This window comes from Balaenoptera musculus, chromosome 9, assembly GCF_009873245.2.
Source record: "Balaenoptera musculus isolate JJ_BM4_2016_0621 chromosome 9, mBalMus1.pri.v3, whole genome shotgun sequence".
NCBI classification, from domain to species: Eukaryota; Metazoa; Chordata; class Mammalia; order Artiodactyla; family Balaenopteridae; genus Balaenoptera; species Balaenoptera musculus.
In genome coordinates this window covers 30,517,977-30,543,676 of record NC_045793.1, presented here as the reverse complement: position 1 = coordinate 30,543,676, position 25,700 = coordinate 30,517,977, and the positions used below count along the sequence as shown (strand labels likewise).

The 25,700-nt window shown below is 37.2% G+C and overlaps 1 protein-coding gene across 1 annotated transcript in view; it reads left to right on the top strand.

The window, feature by feature from the left end:
- KCND2 (potassium voltage-gated channel subfamily D member 2) overlaps nt 1-25,700 on the top strand; it is a 464,958-nt gene that overhangs the window by 432,952 nt on the left and 6,306 nt on the right. The window contains exons 2-3 of the mRNA XM_036864420.1: nt 19,011-19,173; nt 24,999-25,094. Of these exons, the coding sequence (XP_036720315.1) occupies nt 19,011-19,173; nt 24,999-25,094 (259 nt within the window). The remainder of the gene's footprint in view (nt 1-19,010; nt 19,174-24,998; nt 25,095-25,700) is intronic.

Here is a 25,700-nt window from a genome sequence, read left to right as displayed (position 1 = left end):
TTTATGAAATGCACCAACTCATCTCTAACAGCAGAGTCCCCCTAGATGAGATGGTTTAGAGTAATAACCCCCCATCACAAATTGGGAAGTAGAAAGAGTGAATATGCTCATCCCCACATATCGCAGATAATCAGACAAGTCTCAGAGAGGTTAGATTATTCACTCTACGTCCACAAGTCTCGTAGGAGACAGGGCTGAACTTGACCACAGCCGTTCTGACTCCCTGTCTTGTCAAGATTAAAATGAGATATCTCCAATCTGGTTGCTTCAAATAAAATGCCATCAACTGGGAAACAGTAATAAGGGGCATAATATGCTAGTGTTTGATAACGAGTAACAGTAGACCCTTTTTTTTTTAGTAAAATCCATGCAAGTTACAAATCTTGGCAATGTGCCATCAGAGATGGACATGATTTCTGACAAGTGTCTCTGCAATAAACCCTCATTCAAATGATCCTGTCATCTCTTGCTAATCTGAAATTTAAATGCATCTAATTTTTCCTGAAACAAACTAAAGTGCCAAGTGGGGCTCGTTGACCTCTGCTGTCATTGGGAGGTTTTGCTGTAACGTTATTAGTTATGTGAACTGCACAGCTAAAATGTGAGGGTAAGGACTTTAGAAAGTCTGGATTGTGATGACACACTATTCTTGGTTTGGTTTGGTTTAGTTTTACTGGAATACCAGAAGCAAGTTCAGACATAGCAAATATGAAAAAGCCCAGTAACAATACTGGCTCAATAGCAAGCCTTTCCCTCTGTGCAATAGCTTATTTCAGGAAAGCTATAAAATGAAAAAGCTTTTTGCTCATATCTGGAGAGTAGTAGATCTATTACAGTGCTTTCTTGAGCACATTGATTATTATTTAATCTCTAATGCTAATAGGTAATGAATACAAGAAAATCAAATATTCGATATATAATTCTGAGTCCTATAATCACTCAGTTTTCCTAAACAAGCTCACTGTCGTTTTCTTCCTAAAAAGTCATTTCCTTCCTACATGCCTCCATTGAGAATGTATGTTCAAGCATTGAGAATTTTAATCTACCAGCTAAAGTTAATCAGATAAAGCTTCCTTTAGATGATAAAGGAGTTCTGACAAAGAAATAAATTACTGTTTTTATCTGATTAGGTAAGTAAAAACATGTGTTATTATAAACACAATGCAATTAACATATAAAAAGTGTTCAGTTATAATTCATAGATTTGTTTGTATCACAAACCAGGATGAGCCAACCTTGTGCCTGCAAATAGCTATACATGGAAACAACTAATCACATTGATGTAGCTTACCAGTTGTTATTTCTCATCTTTGAACTCTTTTCTTCCAGAATTGTATATTAATTTGGAATCATAAGAACTTAGCAATATTCAGATGCATTTCACCTGTTCTTTCTGTATTATCCAGTTTGCTCACATTTAATACTTACGGTACTTAGCTTCCCCTGGGGAGGAGAAGTATGTTCTATAATGAAATAGAAGATAAAAATGGAAAATCTCATCATGATAGCCATTCCTAACCTTTGGGAATTGAGACATCTTTCTCTTCTCGTTCTGAGTTTATAACGTGCACCCATTTTTAATTAGAGAGCAGAATGCCATATATAAAATTTTCAAGTGAACGAAATAGAAATTAAATCACAGAAAAGCTTTTTGGAAACATCAAATAGCTCTTGAGATAATTAAGGACTTACTGAGATAGTAGGAACCAATGATGGTGAATCGAGAGCTTAGAGCCCGAAGACAGTGCAAACCAACTATACAAAATAGACCTCTCACTCATTTCTGTGGCTTTCCTTGGCATCCACCTTCTGGGGCATTAGAGATAGAGCAGTCTCATAACAGAGCAAACTTGACTGCTGCTTCAAGAGGATCTTGGTTGGTGGAGGTGGTTACTGTTGGTGACTCATGTCTCTCTGCTTACGCATGGCAGGGATTTGGCAGAGTGTTCAAAGTAAGGTGATCTCTGTTGTCCCAAAGTTAGTTCTCTTTTGCATTTTGTGTTTTTGTTCTGTTTTGTTTTATGCGGGGTTTTTTAGAGTTGTTAAGGTTAGTTTTGGAGAAAAAAAAAAATTGGTAGATGTGTAACCAGGTAAAGTAAGAAAATCTTCAAGGTTGGTTCTGCCCCTCTGAAATTACTTGTACTTTACATATCCAATTAATGAAAGAATAGAAAATATTGCTACACTTACCTCTTTGCGTCCAGTTAATAACCCTTAACTGCTGGCTGCTCTTCTTATCTGAATCCATTACTCCATGAGAGTGAGATGCTCCTGCCCTCAGAAGAAGACATCACCATGAGAAGAGTGGATGTTCTGTACACAAAGGCATGAAAACAGCTAAAACAAACTCAGTAAAACCATCCTCAGAGTCCCTTACTTGCTATGTCAGGATGCTGGAATTGCAATTAGCGCAAGATTACATTTGTTTCTGAGTAGAAAAGTTGAGAGGAGGTTAAAACAGAACATCACGTATATCATGAGAAAGATTGTAGAGCTTAAAATTAACACATACTCCCATGACCCCACATCCTCTTTCATTAATGGTACCATGTTTCAGGAGGTATGTAGTGATGACTCTTCAAAGGCACCAAAATATTATCTGACTTGACATTAAAGCCAACATGTAGCTTTCCATGTGTTCTCTACTTGCTGTCTTTACTGAAAATCACCTGTGTACTTGTTTGACTTTTGTCATTAATTAATGATTAGGGAGTTAAACTTATATCTTACCTAATCAATTTGGTTTAAAAAAACAACTACTTCATTTTATTTTAGATGTGAAATTTATTTGACTTCACTCAGATAAATTTCCTACTTGCCTACTCACTTAGTAAGCCTAAGCAGAATTCCACTCAAAATTATATTTCTAGGCTAGCAGGAGCTTATAATTACCTAGATTCATTCTTATTTCAAATCTTCTGTAATCTTTGGGATGTTTCAACAAGAAAGCCTCACTTCAAAGGTGATAAAAATATTTTTTTCACATCTTATTCCTTCTAAATGATAAAATAATTATCATCAAACTGTGTATAAACCATGTAAATTAAAAACCATGAATAGAGTTAGGAAATTATATTAAAACTTGTGTTTTTCTGATTTCATTGAATCGAGTTTCACTGAAGAAAAATGAGACATGTTGGCCACATTCCCTTTTTGACTTCCCGACATTAATTTGCTTATTGGGTTCTCCACTCTCTTCTTTGCACAGAGCAAGGTTTCATAAATGCATATTGACATGCCCACTGTAGGCTTATGCAGAAGGAAGAATTAATCCTCCATTGTGTAGCAGTCAAGTCCTATTTAGTGGTTTGTCTGCAAAGATCAATACAGGGTCTCTAAGGCATAATGGCTGGCTCGGTTCACTCCTGCTAGACAAACAAATGCCCTTTTAAAAGTCAGTTCACGAAAAAAGCTTTTTCTGGACACAACCAGCCCTGGGTAAAACTTTCAAACAGTCCAAGTTTGGACTTCAATGCTGCAGGCTTCATTGCTGGGCCCTATTTCCTTCTTTGAACCTTTCTTTCCCTGTTAAAATCTGCCTTCAAGAAACAATTTGGTATATAAATTTAATCCCAAAGAAATACAAATGAGTTCAAAGTCTTAATGTGTTAGTACTCTCAAGAATAGTTGTACTTTAGCAAAGAGAAGAATTCTTAGGCAGAATAGGTTGCTCGTCTTGGAATTTAAGTAATTCAAAGAGCATGAGAGACAGGAAGTTGCCAGGAAGGTATCTCAGCATCATCAGAGGCAGGGACTTACTCCACCTTCTCATAAGACCATCCCTGCTGCTAGGAGTTGCCTGGAAGCCTCCTAACAACGTATCCTTTCTTTTGATTGTTTGGCTCACTCCTTTTTATTCTTCTAGACTCAGTTCCAATCTGCCTCCTTTCCAATACTTGTAGAAGTATTTCCCAAGTACCCTCAACTCCCAGGGAATTCCCCAGTTATTTCTATTACAGTGGTAGTCACTTGTTATTTCCTGTGCAGGCTCTCTCCCTACTAGAAGTCACTAAGGACAAGGACTGCTGCTTTTAGCTCTGCCTTCCCAGACTTAGCAGAGTTTTTGGAATATAGTACCTCCTCCTCCCACCCTCTGTAGCAATATCATGTAAAGAGTAGACAGCAGGAATTCCCTGGCAGTCCAGTGGTTAAGACTTGGGCTTTCATTGCCATGGACCCAGGTTCAATCCCTGGTCAGGGAACTAGGATCCCACAAGCCATGCGGTGCGGCCAAGAAAAAAAAAAAAAGAGTAGACAGCAAGCCAACAATCAACCTGTTTCCCCTTTCATCTGCTTTACACTCATTGACACCAGTAGTGGTGGAAGGGGTTGTGATGGGAAAGGGGCAGATGAGCTGGGATACAGAGGTTCCTCTACTCTCTTCCCTCCACAGGGTACATTTTTAAAGACAAAAATTACAAAATGTTTGAAGAAATATGTCTAACAGTATTGAGGAAACATTTAGTTGAATGGTTTCAAACTCTTCTACAGGAAGACAACACTTAACCTTTCCGCAGTGAGTTGATTACACAAAGAATGGCCCCTCTAAGTCAGAGGTTGATAAAATACAACCCACACGTCCAGTACAGCCCATCTCCTGTTTTTGTACCACTTGCGATTTTAGAAGAGCATTTACATATTTAAATGGTTAGGGGAAGAAAATCAAAAGAAGAAGAATATTTCTTGACGCATAGAATTATATGAAATTCAAATTTCAGGGCCCATAAATAAAGTTTTTATATTGGCACAAATTTTTATTGGATTATAGTTACCCTCATTCATTTACGGATTATCTAGACCTGTTTTTGCACTACAACAACAAAGTTGAGTAGTTGTGACAGAAGCCATATGTCCTGCAAAGCCTAAAATATCACCATCTTGCCCTTTACAGAAAGAGTGCTCTGAATGAGCATGTTAGGACAACACAGGCAACCTAATAACATTATTTACCTGTCTTTTAAAGATAGTTCAGAAACAATTGAGAATGAGGAAAGGAGATTCACTTAGGGTTGAAGAGAGTAAACCATTGGGGCATTCATTCCTCCTTAGGGTGAATAGTAGAGGTCTAAACAAGATAATTAACGATGTTTCCAGCAGAAGTTAGATCAGATAGAGCTCAATGCAAACAGTAACCTTAGGCATCTTGAAGGTAAGAGAAAATATACATAAGTATTTAGAAACCTGAGATAATGAGAGTTCAATTATTTGTTTATTGCTCTAACTTCCTTCCTTAACTGTGAGATCTTTGGGGGAGAGAAAAGAACCAAGTATTGAATTTATTATCAGTATCGAATTACCTCACTCGTTATAGGAACTAGATAAATTTTTGAGTAAGAAAGGAAGAGAGAAAAGAGAGGAAGGAAACGTATTTAAGAGGAATATTTGCTTTTAGCTTTTATCATTTACTTTAACTTATTTTTTCTTTTTTATATGTGGAAGTTCACTACTTTAAGTGCTTTTATCCAAGCAGACAATTTTATTTGTATGTATAAAACCACAAGCAAATGTTTCAAGGAATATTTCAAGAAATGTTACTTCTGCTGTTTCAAGTTTCAGCCTCATTTTCTCATAGTGAAAAATCAAGCACCATTGATCACATAGTGACTGCTTTTAGAGGTTAAGACCCTGTGTTGTAAAGGCTTTACTCTACAGCTGTAAATAAACAGTTATCATAAACTCTCATTAGTGGTAGAAACATCAAGTTGTCAAACAAATTTTAAAAGAGTATTCCAGCTCTCCATGTTAATGATATCTATAACAGGACCACTATGTACTTTCTTGTTTTTAATTTAAAGCAGACATCGTTTATTATCATTTTATTGCCAAAACCCTCATCCACAATCTTATATTTTCCTTTAAACATAAGAATACTTTTTCTGTACTTAAATTTATAACTAACAGCTAGACTCTGACATGTTTAGCTATAGACTTTCATTACTAGAATAAAAAACAACAACAAAAATAACAACAACCAAAGCAGATACTTCTGCAACAGGCTCACAAGCAACTAAACTAATTGTGGAACTCTATTCATTTTGGAAGGTAATTTAGTTTCACATCTATTCACCTGCCCTTAAAATATGCTTTAATTTATTGCTAATGGCATTCTCAATGATCTGTTGAAGGATACAACTCTGAAATGATTTATTCTAATTAAGAGCCTCTTGTCAGCACTTACCACAAGACTTGGAAGCCACAAGGGACCAGCTTTTATTACACATTGTGCCCAATTTCATACAAGTAGAACATTTTACAATCATCTGATCTAAATGGACATCTTTATAAGATTGCTTTATGTTTGGCATTTTTTTCTCACTCTGTCAAAACAGATATTTTGGTTCTTTAGCTTATTCTCAATTTATGATGGATTGAAACACACATCTTTGATAGAAACTGAAATACCTCAAGCCTGCCCTAGAAGAAGGTCCAACTGTCCCTTAGTCCTTAGGGTAGGAAGCCTGATGTGCTTGTGATGTTTCCAAAAATAAGATGGCATGACACATGGCACTGCTACCCAGAGGGTTCCTATCAGTCTCACTACCAGGATTCTAATTCTGGTAAAATGTAATTTGCTGCTTTTTAGGGGAGCTCTGGAGTCAATCAACCAAATAACAGCTCTGCGTCTGGGTCATAACATCTTGGAATCAGAACGGACTTTAGCAGTGAGCTGTGGTGAAGTGGGCAGAGACCTGCTTTGGGGGGAAAAAGCCCTGGGTTCCAGTTGGATCATGCCTTTTACTAGCTACACCCTAGTGGTCTGCATTTCCCAGGCTGGCTTGTGATCTGATTTTTTGCCAGGCAGGCCAAAGGGAGATTGGAAGGGGATGGAGGAGGAACCAGGTTTCCTTCTTTGCATCTTCTAAGGCAGCAGTTAACCCTCTTCAGTGGCTCTTCTTCCTTCTCAAAGGCCTGGTAAGGACCCAGCTTCCATCAGGGTCTCTGCCCTTGAGCTCAGCAAGCTTTCTCCTCCTTTGCCCCTGCAACCTCATGGTGGAATGCCTTCCAGCTGCTGTGACCCCCTGGGTTAGCCTCCAGTCCTGTCTCCACAAATCCACCTCTGCCCCCCCGAAAAGAATTCCCTTCATTAAGTCCATTCTGTTGTAAATACTTGAGGTTGTTCCTGTTTTCCTGCTTAGACCTTGAATACAAACAATACTATTTTAAAAGTAAGGTATTGTGCCTATAATCTAACCTCATTTCCAGAAAAATTAAGTAGATAGGAACATACAAAAAGATGTCAGAAAGTATTAGTGTGCTTGGAATGTGAGATATATTCTGGAATTTTTTTAAATTTTAATTTCTAGTTTCAACTTATCTTTACATAATTTGTTTCCTCTTTTTCCTTAAAATGAAACTGCAGGAAAATAATGTTTTATAGAAGTTTCTTTTTAGTTGGTTTATGTTTTAACGGGTGCACCTTTTTGTTTCATTGTAATTTTTTGAAGCTAGATCCTATCAGAATGCAAACACAGGAGAATTTTTGTATAGAAATCTGACCAATTAGGACTATAGAGGTAGAGACATGTATTTATTTAAGACCCTCTTCCTTTATGTTTTTTCAGGATATGCCTAACTTACATAGGTAGTAGAAAAAATGATCATTCAATCAATGCTTTAATCTCCTAAGAAGAGGTGAAAGAATGTAAACACAAAATGAATATAGTATCTTCATTCAATTTTAGAAAATAACTTTGTCTCACACTGAACAGAATAGAATTGTTCTCCAAAAGCATCTCTAATGTAAATATAGGCCCTTGGATTCTCATCAGAAACAAAGTTTGTTTAAGGATATAGAAACTTTCTAGGTTAAGTTGAAGACCAGAATTTTAGTGGAAATGACTGGCTGTCTTTGGGAGGTTAAATCACAGCTCCTCCAATCTCAATTCCTATTATATTTAAACAGCTGTGACTATTTGCATGAGGCATAATCATATTAAATTATTTTTGCAGAAGAAGTGAATTTCCTGGTCAGTGACTGGGCAGAATGATGCGTAGGTAGGGAAGTTACAAGGCAGGCATCTGACCTGGCTGTATGCCTCGTGAGAAACCGTTCGGTGCTAGTGAGCTCCAAACTGGATTCTCGCCTTCACTACAAAACAGGAGGAGCCCGGCACCTGCCCAGGATGGTCAGCTGAGTGAGGGGTGCCAGACCATTCATGGAACTGCCACTAGATCATGCTATAGACAGAATGTGCCCCCCGCCCCAAATTCATGTTAAATCCTAACACTCAATGTGATGGTATTTGGAGGTGGGGCCTTTGGAAGGTGATTAGGTCATGAGGGTGGAGCCCTCATGCATAGGATTAGTGTCCCCAAAGAGCTCCCTCCCTCCTGCTGCCATGTGAGGACATGCAAAAGGACAGCCATCAGTGAACTAGGAGGTGGGTTCTCACCAGACACTACATGTGTCAGCATCTTGACCTTGGACTTCGCAGCCTCTAGATCTAAAGAAATGACACAGCTTGTGTTCGCTGCACCACCTTTTCCTTCAGACACTGCTGCTGCCAAATCAGAGCCTAACTGCCTGCAAGACAAGCAAGTCTTCTCTCCAGTACAATTAGAACTGTGTGCGTTCCTTTTTGTAAAACTTAAAGAGTAGGTAATGGGAGGCAAAATTATCAAGCCTTCCTGGGTGGAATTAGAAACGAGATGTGTTAGGTCATTACTGGATAATCCGTAAGTAATTTTTAAAGTACAGTTCAAAATAAAATAGGTAAATACTTGAAGACATCTTAAAGGTGTCATGAGGCGTGTAAGAGCTAACAGGTTTTAGACTGTGTAAACTCAGGTGGAAAAAAAAATAAAAAATTTCATGATAAACATCTCCACTTCATGCTTTTATTTAGCCCAACTGAATTCTCCTCTAAGACTGGTGCTGCAGGCAAAATCCTGGGCAACAACTCCTCCTTCTTCCCGTGGTAAAGGCACTTTGGAGTCTGAATGCATTGTAAACAATGAATAATTTTGGTGGTGTTAGCAGAGGAGGTCAGTGGCTGGTTATAAGAAAACAGACTTACGAGCAGAACTGTCGAAATGGCACTGGATTTGGCTCCCTGGGTGACAGCTCGCAGTGCAGCAGCAGTGACTTAGAACCGGGAACAGTGGGGAGCTTCCTCCAACAGAGTTACCTTTCAAAGGACAGCTGCAGCAGGTAACTGAAGAAAGTTCCCAGTGTGAGAGCAGCTCTGACCGTTGAAGATGAAACCCCTTGGGATGCAAACCCTGAACACACAAAAATATGGAAATTGGTGCCATCAGCCCAAAGCCAAGATGACCAGGTATTTGCGGGGACCTTGACTTGCTAGATGGATTAACTTTCTTCTGGTGGAAGATAAGCATATCTCCTCCAATATACTCCCAGGGCATAACCAGAAAGGACCTTGTTAAGAAAAATGGGTACCAAACAATGACATTTTCAGAGAATTGCTGATGCTCACTATGTAAGATTAGCAGCATCTTCGAGAAGATTAGGGAGATGTGGAAGGACTTAGCCATTTCCCAGGATGATATGTGAGATTCAGAGAAGCATGAGTCATAGGTGTTCAAATTGTTGGGCACTTGAGGATTGCAAAACCTGTCAAATTTGAAGGGATTTGTGTTTTGAAATTCTGGCCGGATACATGTTGGTTAAGCATGTGACAATGGAAAGCCGGTTGGAACTGAAAAGTGTCAGGTCTCTTGGCTTCTCTGTTCATTTAAAATCATGTAGGTTAAAAATAATTTCTCTGGGTATAAAAAGTAAGGTTAATTGACAGTGTAGAACTGGGTTATTCTGGGCATATCATCTAAGTATCCGAAGAGGAATTTAGACAAATTGAGGAGATGAGATGGTGCTGGGCCTGGAGAAGAAAAGGAAATCTGATTAAGAGAAAAAGAGCAGGAGATGTGTACTCTCCTTCACTCCCTGCCATATTTATTGTTTACCATCAAACCTCTCCCTGGAGGATTTATTTAAGCAGTAAACATTTATTGAGTTTCAACTATTTGCTCAGCACTTGGACAAGGTGTGTGCTAGACTTGGGTTTATAATGATGACGTGATCCTTGACCTCCTGGACCTCCTAGTTTAGTGGGAGAAAAAAGACCTGTAAAAAAACTAATTGTGCTCTATTAGTTGCAAGCAGCATGGGAGGCATTGAAGAAGGAGGCTTTACTCTTACTGGACAGAGAGAAAATTGTCAAGAAGTTCTTCAAATAAGAACCGATGCCTTTAAAAAAAAAAAAAAACAAAAAACTGATGCCTGATCTTTGCCACTGTAAATTAGTTCACCCAAAGGATTTATGCAAAGGAGAGTATTCTAGAATAAAAAGTGTATACAAAGACATAGAGGAATGGAGGGATGTAGTACATTTCAGTAATAGAAAGTTATTTGCTCCAATTAGAGCATGAGGGGTATGGGGGTGAGCAGTGGAAGATGGGGGCCAAGTCATGAAGAGCTGTGTGAATCATGCTAAGAAGCTGGAGCATTTTCCTGCAGGTGATGGAGAGACAATGAAGGCTTTCATGCAGGAGAATGACATGATCAGACTCTAAGATATGTGAGGGTGAAAGGAGAGCTTCAGGCAACAAAGACTAGGATCCAAGAGCAAGGGAAAGTATTTCCCGTGGTCCCACAGCTGGGAAAGCCAGCTCCAGGGTTGTTTTGTTTTGTTTTGTTTTGAATATGCATGCCTCACAATAATCAATTATACATATATTTTCATAGCTTTTTTAAAAATGAAGAAAAAAGTAAATGTGAGAATGGGGGCTCTGACAAGAATACTTTGAAAATAACAAAGCATTCTTTAAAGAAGACTATAAAGGCTTTTACTGATGATATTTATTTGGGTAAAAAATGTTTTATTAGGATATTGGGTCATAGCCGTGTGGTTTATTTGCAGCCTTTAAAGTCTCATTTGATCATTTAATAGGCTAAAATCAAGAGAAAAAATAGAAGACAGAAAAGAATTTGTGTTTGAAAAAGGCACAAGCTGGAGGAACAGTTAGTGAGCCCCTGAAATCTTGTGTTGAGAGCTTAGTGTACAAATGGGAGTAAATGTGCCAAAAGAATCTGTCCTTTCCTCAGTTTTCCCCTTTTCTATACACAAACCCAATCCTTTAATTCCCCCTAATTTTTACACTAAAAGCCTTGGTTAAAGGGCTCCTTATTGAAAATAATGCTTCAGTGATATTTCACATTACAGAAATGTACGTATCTTTCTACAAGAAATAGAAAATGCTGTCAGAATTCTGTTCCCTCTTTTTGGAAACACCCAAAACATAGATAATCTATGACATTGGTGAGGTTTTGTCCTGTTCAGCTTTCCAGAGGAATAAGATGCCCAAAATATATCCTAAATATTGAATGTGTGTAGGCAAAGATAAGGAATCAGTACAGGCAATGTACTGGAAATACACTCTCTCTCTCCCTCAGCTTGTGAAAACCAAAAGAGATACTGATTTCCAAACTTTCATTTAGGTTTTTATGCCCCCTAGTGGGTATTTGGTATTTCTGCAGTTGTAAAATAATGCTGGGATTTTCACAGCATTTCCTTTGTGCAGTGTGTGTTCAAACTGTTTATACTGACAAAGTGATATGTCCTTAAATATTCAAACTCTACATTTTAAACATTATTTGGACCATTACCCTTCCAATAATTTTATAAAAGCTCTGACAACCTTCAGGAAAATGCCTATGAAGACAGAAACTATCATAGAGTTCCCTGACCCACCTGAATTCCTTAAGAATCCATGGACTCCTGGCTAGGAGCCTCTATTTATGGGAATAAGGGCTTACTCTAGCTGCCCCTTTCATTTAGTAGATGCTAAGATTATTAATATTGTGAACAGTGGAAAAAGTAAAAATGAAAAATACACTTTAAAAAATTAGCTCAAAATTTGGTTTAGATTTAAAGAAACAGGAGAAGACACAGAATACTCTAAGTAACTATCTATGTTAGATAATCCAAAAAAAAAGGTCAAATTTTCAACACAGCTAGGATAGTATAGTGACTGATCCTACAGGAAAAGAGGTGGAAACAAAATCAAGGCAGCTTTTTAGGCAAACATTGATTTTACCATGTCAAAGAGAAATCTGCCTATTGTCAAAGTAATACCAGGGCCCCTCTGGCAAACAAGTTCTGTACCATAAGCAGGTGTCATATAGCAACACTTTTTAAAAAGCTGTTTGCTATTTGCAAACATTGCAGCTACTATAAAAATTATCCATCAAACTGTGATCCTTCTGGAATACTAAGTTGATGGCAGAAAAATTCATGAATAACATAGCTACTGAGACCCTAAGGGGTAGAATTATTAGTTGAGAAGTGATCCAGCTTCCAGGTCAGAAGAAAATATTTCTCAGACTTCTCTGACTAGCAGTCAGGTCTAGGAGAAAAATTCAAACGCAAAATCAGTAATTAAAATACACACACACACACAATCAGCTAATTGCTTTTACCAGGATGTTATTATACATATCACTTACCTTTAATTATTTAATTAGATGTCTTAGTCCATTTGCGCTGTTATAACAAAATATCACAGATTAGGTAGTTTATAGGCAACAAAAATGTATTTCTCAGAGTCCTGGAGGCTGAGAAGTCCAAAATTATGGCGCCAGCAGATTCTATGTGGTAGCTGGTGAGGCCCATTTCCTGGTTCACAGACTGCCCTTCTCTGTGTGTCTTCACATGTCAGAAGGGGCTATAGGGAGCTTTGTGGGGTCTCTTTTTACAAAAGCATGAAGCCCATTCATGAGAGCTCCACCCTCATGACCTAATCATCTCCCAAAGGCCGCCCCCCGGACCCCCCCGCCTCCTAACATCATCACAGGGGGCGTTAGGATTTCAACTTATGAATTGTGTATGGGGGTGAGGGAGGATGTAAACATATCATAATCAGATACTTAGTTTTCAAATACTTCTACCCCCAAATCCTGATTTATGTCCCATACAAAGTTGTTGGGTTTTTTTTTAATACTAACGTAGTAGCCGAAATACAGTATTTATTGAACTAGCACCTGCTGGATACAACGTACAGGATGTCCTGGACTTCAGTGCAACTGCACAGAATCCATTCACTCTGTCCCTTATACCTAGCAATTTAAGACTTTTTCATTGTAAAAAAGAAAAAGAGCAAGAGATTGAATTACAGTAAGCATCAAGGTTTACTTTCAAATCAGCATTTCCTTCCTGTTATACGAAGATCTTTTCTACCTTTATAATTATTCATAGAATTCCTGGGTTTTGTTTTCTTTCTTGGTATCCATGGGAAATAGTTTCACAGATGGAAAGTCATGCCTTAGCTGGGGAGATTTGCCTTATATAACATTTCTCCTTTATCCAATGAGCCTACGTTTATACTCTTCAAATAAAAAGAGAAGAAAAAAATAGAACTGTATGAATAGGACTAGGAAGCTAGCAGTATTGTGTTCACACTGTGTTAAAAAATTCAAGGAAATTGTTCTCCATTTTAGATCTAAATGTTTTTAGCCATATGATTTCTGGAGACATGCCAAAAATGGAAAATTTGAGTAGATATTAGTAAAATTTGGTTTACACCGTATTATGCTTAAAAATTATTTAGACTTTCTAACCTATTTCAGTATTACTTGATAAATTGGGAAGATGGATAGTTAGATTGATAGATAGATGATATATTCATTTTATCTCATTGTCTGAATTAACCAGATTTACCACTTTTTGGCATTGAATGCATGCCAGAATTCAAGTACTTAGCATGAAACTTTTGGATAATAATAGAGATTAAAATCTTCAAGAATCAACAATTGAAAATCTTCTTGAGAAATTGGTCCTCCACTCAATATGATCTTTAACATATGGCAAAATATGTAATTTTAACCAAGTATTTTGGGGCAGTAAGTGCACATTTAGAATTAACATTTTTATGTGAATGATACCTCCATATTGTACATTTTAACTAATGTAAGGAGGAAAGGGAGAAATAAACATAAAGTTTGGCAGATGTTCAGGGTGAAAAAGGAGCAGAAAGAAACTGGAGTGACTCTATATGGTGAATGTAGGAGAAAGAAGGAAAAGTTAGAAGAAGCAGAGGAAAGTAGAAGTATGGGGAAAGCTTCCCTTCCATTAACAAAGTTCAAGCCTACTCATTTTTCATTATGTAAAACTAATTGGTAGTATTTCTTTTATATTATGCTATCCTCTCTACTGTTTTCTTCTAAATTTTAATAATTCAAGATTTATCTTATTTGACTTTAGAGGCCCCTTATACTCTGTAAATCAATTTTATTTAAATATAGAAAAAAAAATCTCTGTGGAAACAAAACCACATCTATGTAATGTTCTAGTGTAACTCTTTTTGGAAAATGGATTTTTGAAGACTTGAGGCATAATATTAAATTCTGAAGAAAACAAGAAAGAATAGAATATGTAATACTGCTGAGCTTAGCATAAATTTAAGAATAAGGAGTTGGGAAAAGTGAGGTGTGTTTTTATGTGATAAATAAAAAATAAAATACCAACTGGTAAACGAGTTGCCTAGGAGAAGAATAATCATTAAAAGATGGCAGTACTGTAGGCAATACGTAAACTTTAAAATGATCGTTTGGCCACGATAAGTGTCACTTCGCATTATGGAGTTTTCTATGCTACGCCTTTCCTCCACTGAATTTCAGAGATATGATTCCTGAGGTCTGTAAGGCTGTTTTGCTTCTGACTACGAGTTGGAGTTTGAATACTAGTTAAAAGATCCTTTGTTGAACAAAGGAAAGCACCTGGTTTGCCAGAGAGCTGTTTCCCATCCCTAGCAGATTCTGTGCTCAGTTACAAGTTTGCAGGTAAAAATTACCCGTTTCGATTCTCAAGGTCATTCCCAAGTGAGAAGTGAGACCAAATGGACAGTGTAAGAACAGATACAAATCACACTGTGCATTTTCCATGATTCTCCAACAGAGCCAAATGAATGAAATGTGCTTCAAATATTACAAATATCAACCGCAGTTTAATCTTAATAAGGACAGGGGGCCAAGGAGAAGAGCAGACAGGGTAGTAGATTCAGTACCAAGGGGTGTATGGAAGGGGACACCAGGAGCTCCTTTGGGATCAGCCAAGCCTTGGGCTGACCTTGCATGAGGAATCACAGGGCAGCCTGGACTACCTTAGTATCCTGCCTGTTCTACTCCCTTGTACTTTCACCATCTCCCTCGGCTTTGGCTACCATCCTAATTTCCTGTAATGTGTGAAAGATCTGTCTTTCCACCCAAGAGTAGAAAGATGAGAGATATTCCCACCAATGAGCTCCGTATTCTCACTGCCTCTTCCCACCGTAATCATTGCGGTACTGGTCAGTCATCTCAAATGCTCACTTGTACTTTCTTGATTGTGAAGGAAATTTGGATTACAAAACAAACGTGACAAAAGTAAATAACAGACATAACTGTATTTGATGCAGATTAGCATGGCTATGTGACATTAAACCACCCCTTTTGTATCTGTTATCTCTTTCCCCTTATGGATCCTTCTAGATGGGAATTTGCTGCCTTTCAGCAAGCTGGTTTATATCCTTACTTTCTCCCCTTTTGTTACAACATGAACAAGGTATTTCATTTTACCCATTTTTTCCCCCTCTGAGTAATGAGTTCAGTTTCTGCTTTATTTATTCAAATTATAATCTCTGTTTATATTCAAAAAGGATTTACAGTGATTATTTTTCTAGTTGAATCCCAGGCCCTCATCAAAAATTGCTTTCTCAGGGAAACTTGCTTTATCAATTGGCCCAGAATCCCTTTGACTGAATCCCTCAGAATCTATTTTCTCCCTTCTTCTTTTAGGTGTGGCCTTTCTAAGGGCATGATTAGCCCCCTCTCTATCACCACCACCACCTGCCATCTTAGTTTACCAATCTCTCTTCTTAAAGTCTTACTGAACTTTGGGTTTGGTTTAGCCCTTAATTTTTTCTAATAATCACAAGTATGCTGACCTTGCCCACTGGATGACATAGTGAGCCTAAAATACAAAAAGTAGTTAATAAATAGTAATTTTAAAAAATCTCTTAGAAAGAGGCAGGAAAAACTATATGATGGATTCATTTAGCTATTTTAATTTATTTTAAAAGGTTTACTTTAATTATCGATACATGGACTTAATGCTTATCTTCTCTGGCTATAACAAATAGTTGAGTTTTCTTTACTTTCCTTTTTGAGAGACACTTTCTAGATCCTAACTGTTAAACATTAAAATCAAATCTCTTTTCTGAAAAGCTGTTTTTAAGTATGCATGTACATATGGGGAGTATGTGTCTTATAGATTTCTTCAGAGCTCATGCATAGTCAGTGCAAAAGGAAAGAAGATATTTATAAATTATCGCCGGGCACTCATGAACTGTGGTGAACATGGTAATTGGCTCATGTGCGCAGCGTTGTATAAAAAGTTGATCTTCCACTGGCCTATCCTTATGGTAAGAAGGACCTCAAGCCTTTTACGCTCACCTTGTAAATTCCTTTAGTTTTGACTGTTTCCTCACTAACATAATCTTCAGATTATGATTTAGCTTCCCCGATGGACTATGGAAAGAGACCCTGTTTCATATGGAAGCAGCATTCCAGTTCTTGGGTTGGTTTTTTTTTTTTACTGTAAATTAATACTGTCGTTCTGATGCCAGAACCGTGTGGGAATTTTAGTTACAGTGAATTAGCTCAACTGCTGATCAAACACTGACAAGAATGAGTCACTGAGCCTTCAAAGCAGAGGACTAGAGCCTGGAACGGGGTCACAGAATGAAGTGCTACTCAGTACAACCTGCTGTCACTCTCAGCAGCCTTTCCTGGGCCAATTCTTCTGCAACTTCCATCTCCATGTTGACATATAAATGTGTTCCCACAAAAAACAATGTTAATTAGAATGATCGTTTCCTAGATCACCCTTCAAGATACAGTGTATCCCCAAGTACTATCAAACTCCCTAAGGCTGGATTCCAATATCTGTGCCCTGTTTCTAAGGACTAAACTCTCAGTGCGCTGAGCATCCTGGAGCCCTGAAGCAAGCAGGGAGTAGCTGGAGCTCCAGAGGTGCAGCTGGGCAACTTCTGCAATACTATGATCAGAAGATCTCCTTCTTGAAACTAATAGAATGTTATATGTCACTTATATCTCAATTAAAAATGCATATATCAAATCGATATGTTGTCCACCTGAAACTAATATGTTATATGTCACTTATATTTCAATAAAAAAAGACCTCCTCCTTGCCCCCCTCTCCAGGAATGAACTCTTAGAAGAACTCTATATCAATAAGGTAGAGAAAGTATATTCATTTAACTAATATTTATTAAGAACTTGCTTTGTGCTAGTGAGATACAAAATAGAACAGCTCCAGCTTTATCAGGGTTATATTCTCATGTCAGCAGGGCATGTGGGGAGCCAAAGAATAAACACATTAACAAATTAGAAAGTTTCGTGCGTTAATAAGTACTGTGAAGATAATCAAATGGGAAGGTGTTATAGAGAAAGACTGGGGGAGAAGAATAACACCACTAAGGGGAAGATGGCCAGAAAATAACTTCTGGAATGGAGACAATTAAGTCTCAACCTGAATAATGATGATCTAGGGGCTGCACATGTGATAGAAATTCAGATGGCCAGTGTGGCCAGAGGATGGGGAGCCTGGTGGAAGATGGTTTGAAATATAGCCAGAAACTAAAGGATGTAAACCGTTGGAGACAAAAGTGAGGAGTTTGGATTTATTTTAGTTTCAGGTTTATTAGAAGGTTTAAGCAAAGTAGCAAGAGCCCAATCTCCATTTTAAAAACTATAACTCTGGCTGTTATATTGGTATGAATTCTAACGAGGTAAATGTAGAAAAGGAAGTTCAAGTAAGAAGCAATATCCATGGCTCTGGGAAGCGATGATGATGGCTTAGATTATTGTAAAATGGAGGTTGAGGAAAGAGACCCGGATGGAATATAATTTAGTTTGGTCAGAGGCAGCAAGACTAACTGAGAAATGAGATGCAGGGACTAAAGATTGGGTGGCTCTTTCTGTGTTGATATGATCAACTGGGTGGTTTGTGGTTCCATTTAATTAGAGGTGGTAGACTATGAGAGGAACAGATTTGAGGGGGCTGGAGGAAGCTAGGGAAATAAGAGTTCCTTTTTGGCTAATTTAAGTCTTAATTGGTTCTTAAACATCTAGCGGTAGGAATAATCAGAGCAGAACCCACTGTCTGATTTTCAAGATAGACATCAGGGGTGTCAATGTAAATTAGTGTATCGGCAGCATGTAGATAGTTCTAAGCTATGGGACTGGATAAAATCACATAGGAAGAGGGTTTATACGGAGAAGATAAGAGGCTGAGACCTAAATTACTCCAAAATTTAGAAATCAGATAAGGGAAAGGAGCCAGAAAAGAAGATGGAGAAGAAGCAACCAATGAGGTAGAAGGCCACTAAGGAAATTTGCTAACATTGAAGCCAACAGAAAGTATTTTAAGGAGAGAGAAAACGAATCAAGTACAAATAAGAGATTGAGTAAGATCATCATGGAGAAATGGCCATTGGATTTCACAAGTGAAGGTTAATGGGACCTTGGAAAGTTCATTTTTTTAAGATAGTATATCTGATGACAGGAATGTGGTGTACCACTTTTTCTATTTAAATTTCATAACCAGTCCAATGTTGAAAAAAATTAAGTGGAAAAGAGTGTTATCTAGACTATAAAATTCAGCATGGAAATGTTGACTATAAGTAAATGTAAAGAACAATGCCATGTGATATAAAGGACAAATTAAACAGTTCTCATTACATCATCTGGCTTAAAATATTTTCCAATCAAAGCAATTTGTAAATGTTAGAGTCAATTTCTGCAAAGTTGAAAGGTAATTTTTATACTCAGATATTCATAATGTCTAGTTTATTGAAGTCTTAAGCCATGTATATTTTAGCCATGAAGTAGAGATACATTGGTCCAAAAAATCATTTGAGTTAAAGCTGAAAACTATTTGTAGCAGATAGAAATAACTTTCTATGACTTAATATATTTTTTTCTCTAACCCAAGGTATGGTGACATGGTACCAAAAACCATAGCAGGGAAGATTTTTGGATCCATCTGTTCGCTGAGCGGGGTCTTGGTCATTGCTCTGCCTGTCCCAGTGATTGTATCCAACTTCAGTCGAATCTACCACCAAAATCAACGAGCAGACAAACGGAGAGCACAAAAGGTGTGTATTCAGTTCTGGGCAACCACGATTTAGTGTCTCCCATTTTGTATAGTAAGCTTTAAAATCCCCTACTGGCTATTCAGTGTTCTGGATTTGGTCGATAGTTGCATCAGTCAGCACAAGCTAAATTATACTATAGTAAAAAAGAACCTTAATATCTTAGTGGCTTAAAGCAACAAGGAGTATTTCTTAATCATGCTACAGATTGGTCTGGTGATAGAAACTCCATCTTGGCAATGTGCATCTGCAGTCATTCAAGCAGGGGTAAAAGGACATGATGATTCACACACTGACTCCTAAAACTTCCTCCTGGAAGTGGGCCAAATCACTTCCATCTCTACTGCCTTAACCAAAGTAAGTCACATAGCCGTGTGTAACTTCAAAACAGGCAGAGAAAGACAATCCTCCTGTGCAACCAGAGACAAAAGGAAAGAAATATTTGGTGAACAACAGTAATGATAGTAGTAAAATCAAAGATAGATTCTTGGCAAATTTTATTAGAATCAGATTTCTTGATCTGATTCATTTAGTCTCTGTCCGTCAGGGATCAAGCTGGTTCCAGTAGACAGGGGCTATTAAAGGGCACCAAAATATGTCTCAGATATCCAACATAGTTGACACAGGAAGTAGGAGAAATTTGATCATTAGTAGCTGAGTTTTATTTTTGGCCCAGCAGTTTACTGTTTCTCTGAACTTCACATCAGTGAACTAACCTCAGAGTAAACAGGTTGCATACTCATTTGTGAAGGCAGGAAAACAATACCTACATCACAATACGATTAAGATTATATGTAAATGTATATAAATATATATAAGCATATCATAATATTAACAAGATTTAACATTTACTGGTGGCTTCCTATGTGCCAGGTATTGGTTTGATGTTTTTTTAAAAAAAAAATAATTCATATAGTCTTCTCAACAAGTCTAGAAGTTAGTTACCATTATTATTCCTATTTCGTAGATGAGAATTCTAAACTACCCAGGATTTGAGAAATTCTAAGGTTGCATACCTAAAAAATTGGAGAACTCTCACTCAATCCAAGGGATCTGGCTTCCAGGTTCACACACTTGAACACTAAGATAGATGCCTCTCAGAAAAACTAACTACAAGAGGGAGGGGATATGGGAACATATGTATACGTACAGCTGATTCACTTTGTTATACAGCAGAAACTAACACACCATTGTAAAGCAATTATACTCCAATAAAGATGTTAAAAAAAAGAAAAACTGACTAAATGTTAGCACACTTCCCCTCCCCATTCTTTGTCAAAATAATCACCTTGAGAGTCAGGGCCCTTGTTACTTAAAAATAATTACGGAAATCTCTTTTACAGTTTCCTTAAGGCTATGGTGCTAGATTTCCAGGATTCTTCATGGATACTGTATCATGTCCTTTAAGAATAGATTTATTTTTTTAATATCAAAAAAAATTCATAACCATGACTAAAGTGGATATACAATATGGGTATAACTATAAAATATCATGAGAGATTTTGGTGCAGTTCATAACTGGCTTTGTACGTAGTTCTAGAACAGGATTTTAAACATGCTTTCGAACAATGTTGATCTCTTTAGTAAAGCAAAAGTATACTTTATACTTCATACAGTATAAAATATAAAACCTCATAAAGTAACTCTTTGGAAAGTTCGGGTTAATCAACATGGTCACACAGCATGTTGTCCAGAGAATTTGTTGACATCCATTGTCAGAGGTCTGCTTCCTTTAGCAAAGAATCACTCTTTTAGCCTTGTAGTTTCTTGCTTTATGGAATCCCCCATTTTTGGACAAGTATCAAGCCTTTAACTAATTATTGTAGAGAAGAGTAATAAATAAAACTGATAATCCAATAAACAAGGTACCCTCTGGGCAGTTGTAGTCTCAGGCAGGGCACACTTTCACAAGCAGAGATGGAGGAATTTTGGCCACAGTTGGCCTCCATCAGGGCTTGTCATGTACCACAGCTGTGGCTCTGCCCACACACTACAGTCTCTCTATTGGGTACACACAAGTGCATTGTTTAAAAATAACAGAAATCCTACAAAAAGCATAGCTCTCCAGCATCCATCCATCTCCAGTCTAGAAACTTCTTCTTTAATATGAGCCACCTATCATTCATTTTCTCAATGCCAAAAAAAAAAGAGCTACCTGCATGAAAACTGTTCGAAGTAGAAATCTGATTTTCAAATAAACCAGTCTTCAAAATATGTTATTTTTTTAAATTTTGTCATCTGCAACAAGCAAATCAATATAGAAAATCTTAGAATGTTTTAGAAGCTTTTTTGTCTAAATAAATTTAGAATGCAAAAATAAATAAATATGATATTTAAAAAGTACACTAAATTGAAAAGCATGTTTTATGAATTTTTTATCTTTAAAGTATCTCCTGTATTCTAAGTTTCTGCCATAATGCAATGAATTTTAATATTGTGACTACTAGTATATAGAAAGCCAAATATAGTAACCTAATGTGACATGTCCAGTAAATAGTCTGTGACCAAAAACTGAACAAAGTCATCTAAGAAAGAAAGGTGGATATGGAAATAAATAAGTTACTTACCAAGGAATATTTTCTATTTTCCTTCCCAAGAAATTTTTTAAAAAACAATAAACATTCGTTAGGCTAAGATAGTTTATCTGGAACTGGGTGATTTGACAAATATCAGAGTTAAGCAAAAATAACCAGCTAATTCAGCCAAGCAAGATGTCCATTCAGTAAAAGTGTCAGTCAAGCTGAATAATAAATATTACAAAATGCTTTTTTAGACCAGAATTTTTTATGTTTAGTCCCATTGACAGCACCAAGCTCAAGCAAAACCTTATACACAATTAAAATAAGACAGTCTTGCATATCTGCACTTGCTCTTTTCAATTAAAATAGCAAGTATTCAGTATCTGAAGAAAAATCCTCTTCTACACACACACACACACACACACACACACACACACACACACACCAGAATATAATGGCAGAATATGGAGACATTTAGTCTCTTTTCTTACTCTCTTCAGATTTCTGAATCGTATGTCCCAAGTCCCGCATCCTCAATGTAACTTTCCCTTGACAGACCAACTCATAGTCATTTCTCTCTTCCTCCCAAATCTTACGTCACTTGCTATCTCTATTCTCTATTTGGCAATTCTGTTTGACTTTATTTTTACTTTTATCTTTTTATGAATATTATCTTCTTAGCCAAAGCTTAATATATCTTGAAAGCATTACCATGTCTTGCATTTTAATGCCTTATACGTATTTCCATTTTTTAATCTACTATTTCTGGTATTCTGGTTGAAGGCCAGCATTCAGCAGACATTTGGCATGGTGCGCCACAAGACCAAGTAAACCAATTAACTCATATAGTATTGTAGTAAAATGAAAGAGAAGTCGTGAATGAAACTGAGATGGGAGGTTCTTTTTCTAACACAGTACATGACTTAGCAAAATGGCTATTCTGTCTCTAAAACAACTGTTTCTTTTTCCTTAAACTTAGAACTACTTCTGTGGTAGTGGTTGCCATAATATGTAGGTTTTCCATTATGGAAAATATGTCATTTTCCTTTGTTGGACAGTATTTTTAGGTAATGTACATGTCTCATTTATGAAAGAAAGTAGTATTTCCTAATACTGAGGCTAAATGCTTGGAGAATGACATAGGTGAGACTAGTAACTATGATATAGGCAATATAATTACATGCAGTGGCTGCAAAAAAAAAAAAAAGAAAGAAAGAAGGAAAGAAAGAGGAGGGGAGTGGGGGAGGAGGGGAAGGTTGAGGGAGGAAGGGAACCAGAAAAGGCATTGAATGTTCCAGGAGCCCAGTGAGACTTTAGGACTGAAGTTTCAACAATACCCCTTTCTGGAAACCAAACGTATATTTATATTACTTATTTCTGAATTATTACGTCAATTCTAAGTCATTTCCAAATGTGCTTGTCACTTCCCGTTGTTTTATTGAGTCTGTTCTGAAATCCTGGCTGCACCACACAGCTTGAAGTTAAGCATTTTCTACCTTCCAACTTCATTCTCTAGTACTGTCTCAGTGTTTTGAGTCATCTGAACACTATCGTGCCAACCGAAAGTGAAATTTGTCTATTTTTCCCATCACTTATAAATATGATCTTTGTACAGAGTTTTATTTTAACCTGGAATCAGCACACAGGAAGAAGAAATTCACAGAGGAAGAGAGAAGGGATGGGGTTGAAGCCAGATGATGTCTTAATGCTATTCTGAGAGCTTCCAACGTCTCAGTGCTACTGTCAAATGCTGTGGGTGTGGGTAAAAGGGCGCCTTGGTACAACTGTGGAGGGAAGTTTGGCAAAACCTATCAAACAAAACAAACACACACACCCTTTGATCCAGGAATAATGCTGCTTCTAGAAATTTGTCTTGCAGATCAGTTCCAAGCGGGCAACATCGCTTGTAGTAGCAAAAAATGCTTTAAAAATTAATTGTGGTTGGCCTGCTAGCTAAATGATGCTTCTCATTCCTACAGTGGTATATTACACAACCCTAAATAGATGAGGTGGCTTTATGTAGATATGGGAGGAGTCCCACTTGTACTAAATGAAAACAGCTGAGTGCAGAAGAGTGTGCAGCATATTCTACCGAGTAAAAATGTATGCATATATACATAGGAATATATATTTGCGTTTATATATCTAGAATATTTCTGGTAAGATTCTCTAGAAATATTGCCAGTGGTTGACTCTGAAGAACAGGAGTAGGTAAGTCCAGAGAGACTTACTTGTTTTTCATGTACTATTGCAGTCTCAAAATTTTTGTCATATGTATATATTCATTTTCCATTTAAAAAATCTAGATAATTAAAATTGTTTTATTAAAAAGAAGATTCCAGGGCTAGAGACTGAGATAGTCTTCCTCTGGGTTGTTTAGAAAGGGAACAAATGGAGTCATTACAAGTAAGTTCTTACCCAAGCCACTCCAGTTTCTTCCTTACATACACTTGTTATATGCGTCACACGAACAGAATGGTCACCAAGATAGTGCTTCCCAGGAAATGAAAACCAGACTCATACCATGACAGTCTGGGGCAGATATACAACAGCAGTTTTAAAGTAGAACAGAATATCAGAAGTCCAACCAGTAGACAAAGTGGATAAATTTAGGGATTTTTAATTTTTTTTAGAGAGCCCATGTTGTTCAATACAGCGTCTACACTGGCCAATTTAACAAAAGAATTGCAAAAACAGAATTTGATATTTGAGGATGCAGATAGAACTGAATAGTTTTTTTTTAAGGAAGGACTGAAGGAAGGGAGAGAGGAAGGAAGGAAGGAGAGCGGGAGGGAAGCAAGTAAGAAATAGAGAGGAGAGGGGAGGGGAGGAGTGGGGAAGAGAGGAGGAAAGAAAAAAAAGAAAGGCAATAGGTTCCTGGAACATAATTACTAAATTTAAAAAGAACATTAGTTTAAATGAAAAGAAGTTGGCTGTTGGTTTGCTGGGTCTTCATTTCATTAAGTCACTCAGATTGGGATAAGTGAAAATATAAGCCGTACTGCTATTTTTCTCTTGATACAATTGACAGAAACAACACTGAAATAACGTGATCTTACTGTAAAGACTTAATTACAATTCTTAAATGTATAACCCAACTCCAAAGTAGTTCATCAATCTCACTGATAAACATTAACTAAAATAAAGCACTTAAATGGTGAAAGTTTACTTTTCAGTAGTTACTTGTGAGAAGCTGGCATGCTTTTAAAAATATGTACGCTGACAGTAGGATTATATAAGAATGCACTCAGTGTTTTAAGAAATCCAGTCATAGATCTTAATAGGACATTGCTTTTTTTTCTCTTACAGAAAGCCAGACTGGCCAGGATCCGGGCAGCCAAAAGCGGAAGTGCAAACGCTTATATGCAGAGCAAACGGAATGGCTTACTCAGTAACCAACTGCAGGTACAGTCAAGCATTTCGTTTCCTTTAATGTTCAAATTATTCGTGCAATATTGATTTAGTTCTACTTAACCATATAATTTTATTGTGGGTAATTACGAAAATGGCTATGAAACAACAAAAGTGTCATCTTTTAATAACCTCGCCCTGTACCATCTTTTCTCTTTTTTTTTAAGAGGAAAAAAATGTGTCTTTACTAGAACTATCCATGAAAATTGTTTTCTAACAATGGCATCCCACGTGGAATACAATGACTCTGTATGTTTAGTATACATATTATGGTTTATAATACCATATTTCCACAAAAACAAACCAGAACTCCTTGGAAAAATAGCCAATTCCATGCCTGTCGCCCTGTACCATCTTACTGGCTGGAGGCTAGAAGCTGGGCTATGAAACATTGCCAGTGAATCATGATTCCCATTCATGGTTGGACAATATTTCTGCCCTATCTCACATAAACTTGGGAAAAGTCAAAAATTCTCAACGACTCAAATACCTAGGTTTTTTTTTTTTTTTTTTTTAATTTCAAAATTATGTATGCGGGCTTCCCTGGTGGTGCAGCGGTTGAGAGTCTGCCTGCCAGTGCAGGGGACACGGGTTCGAGCC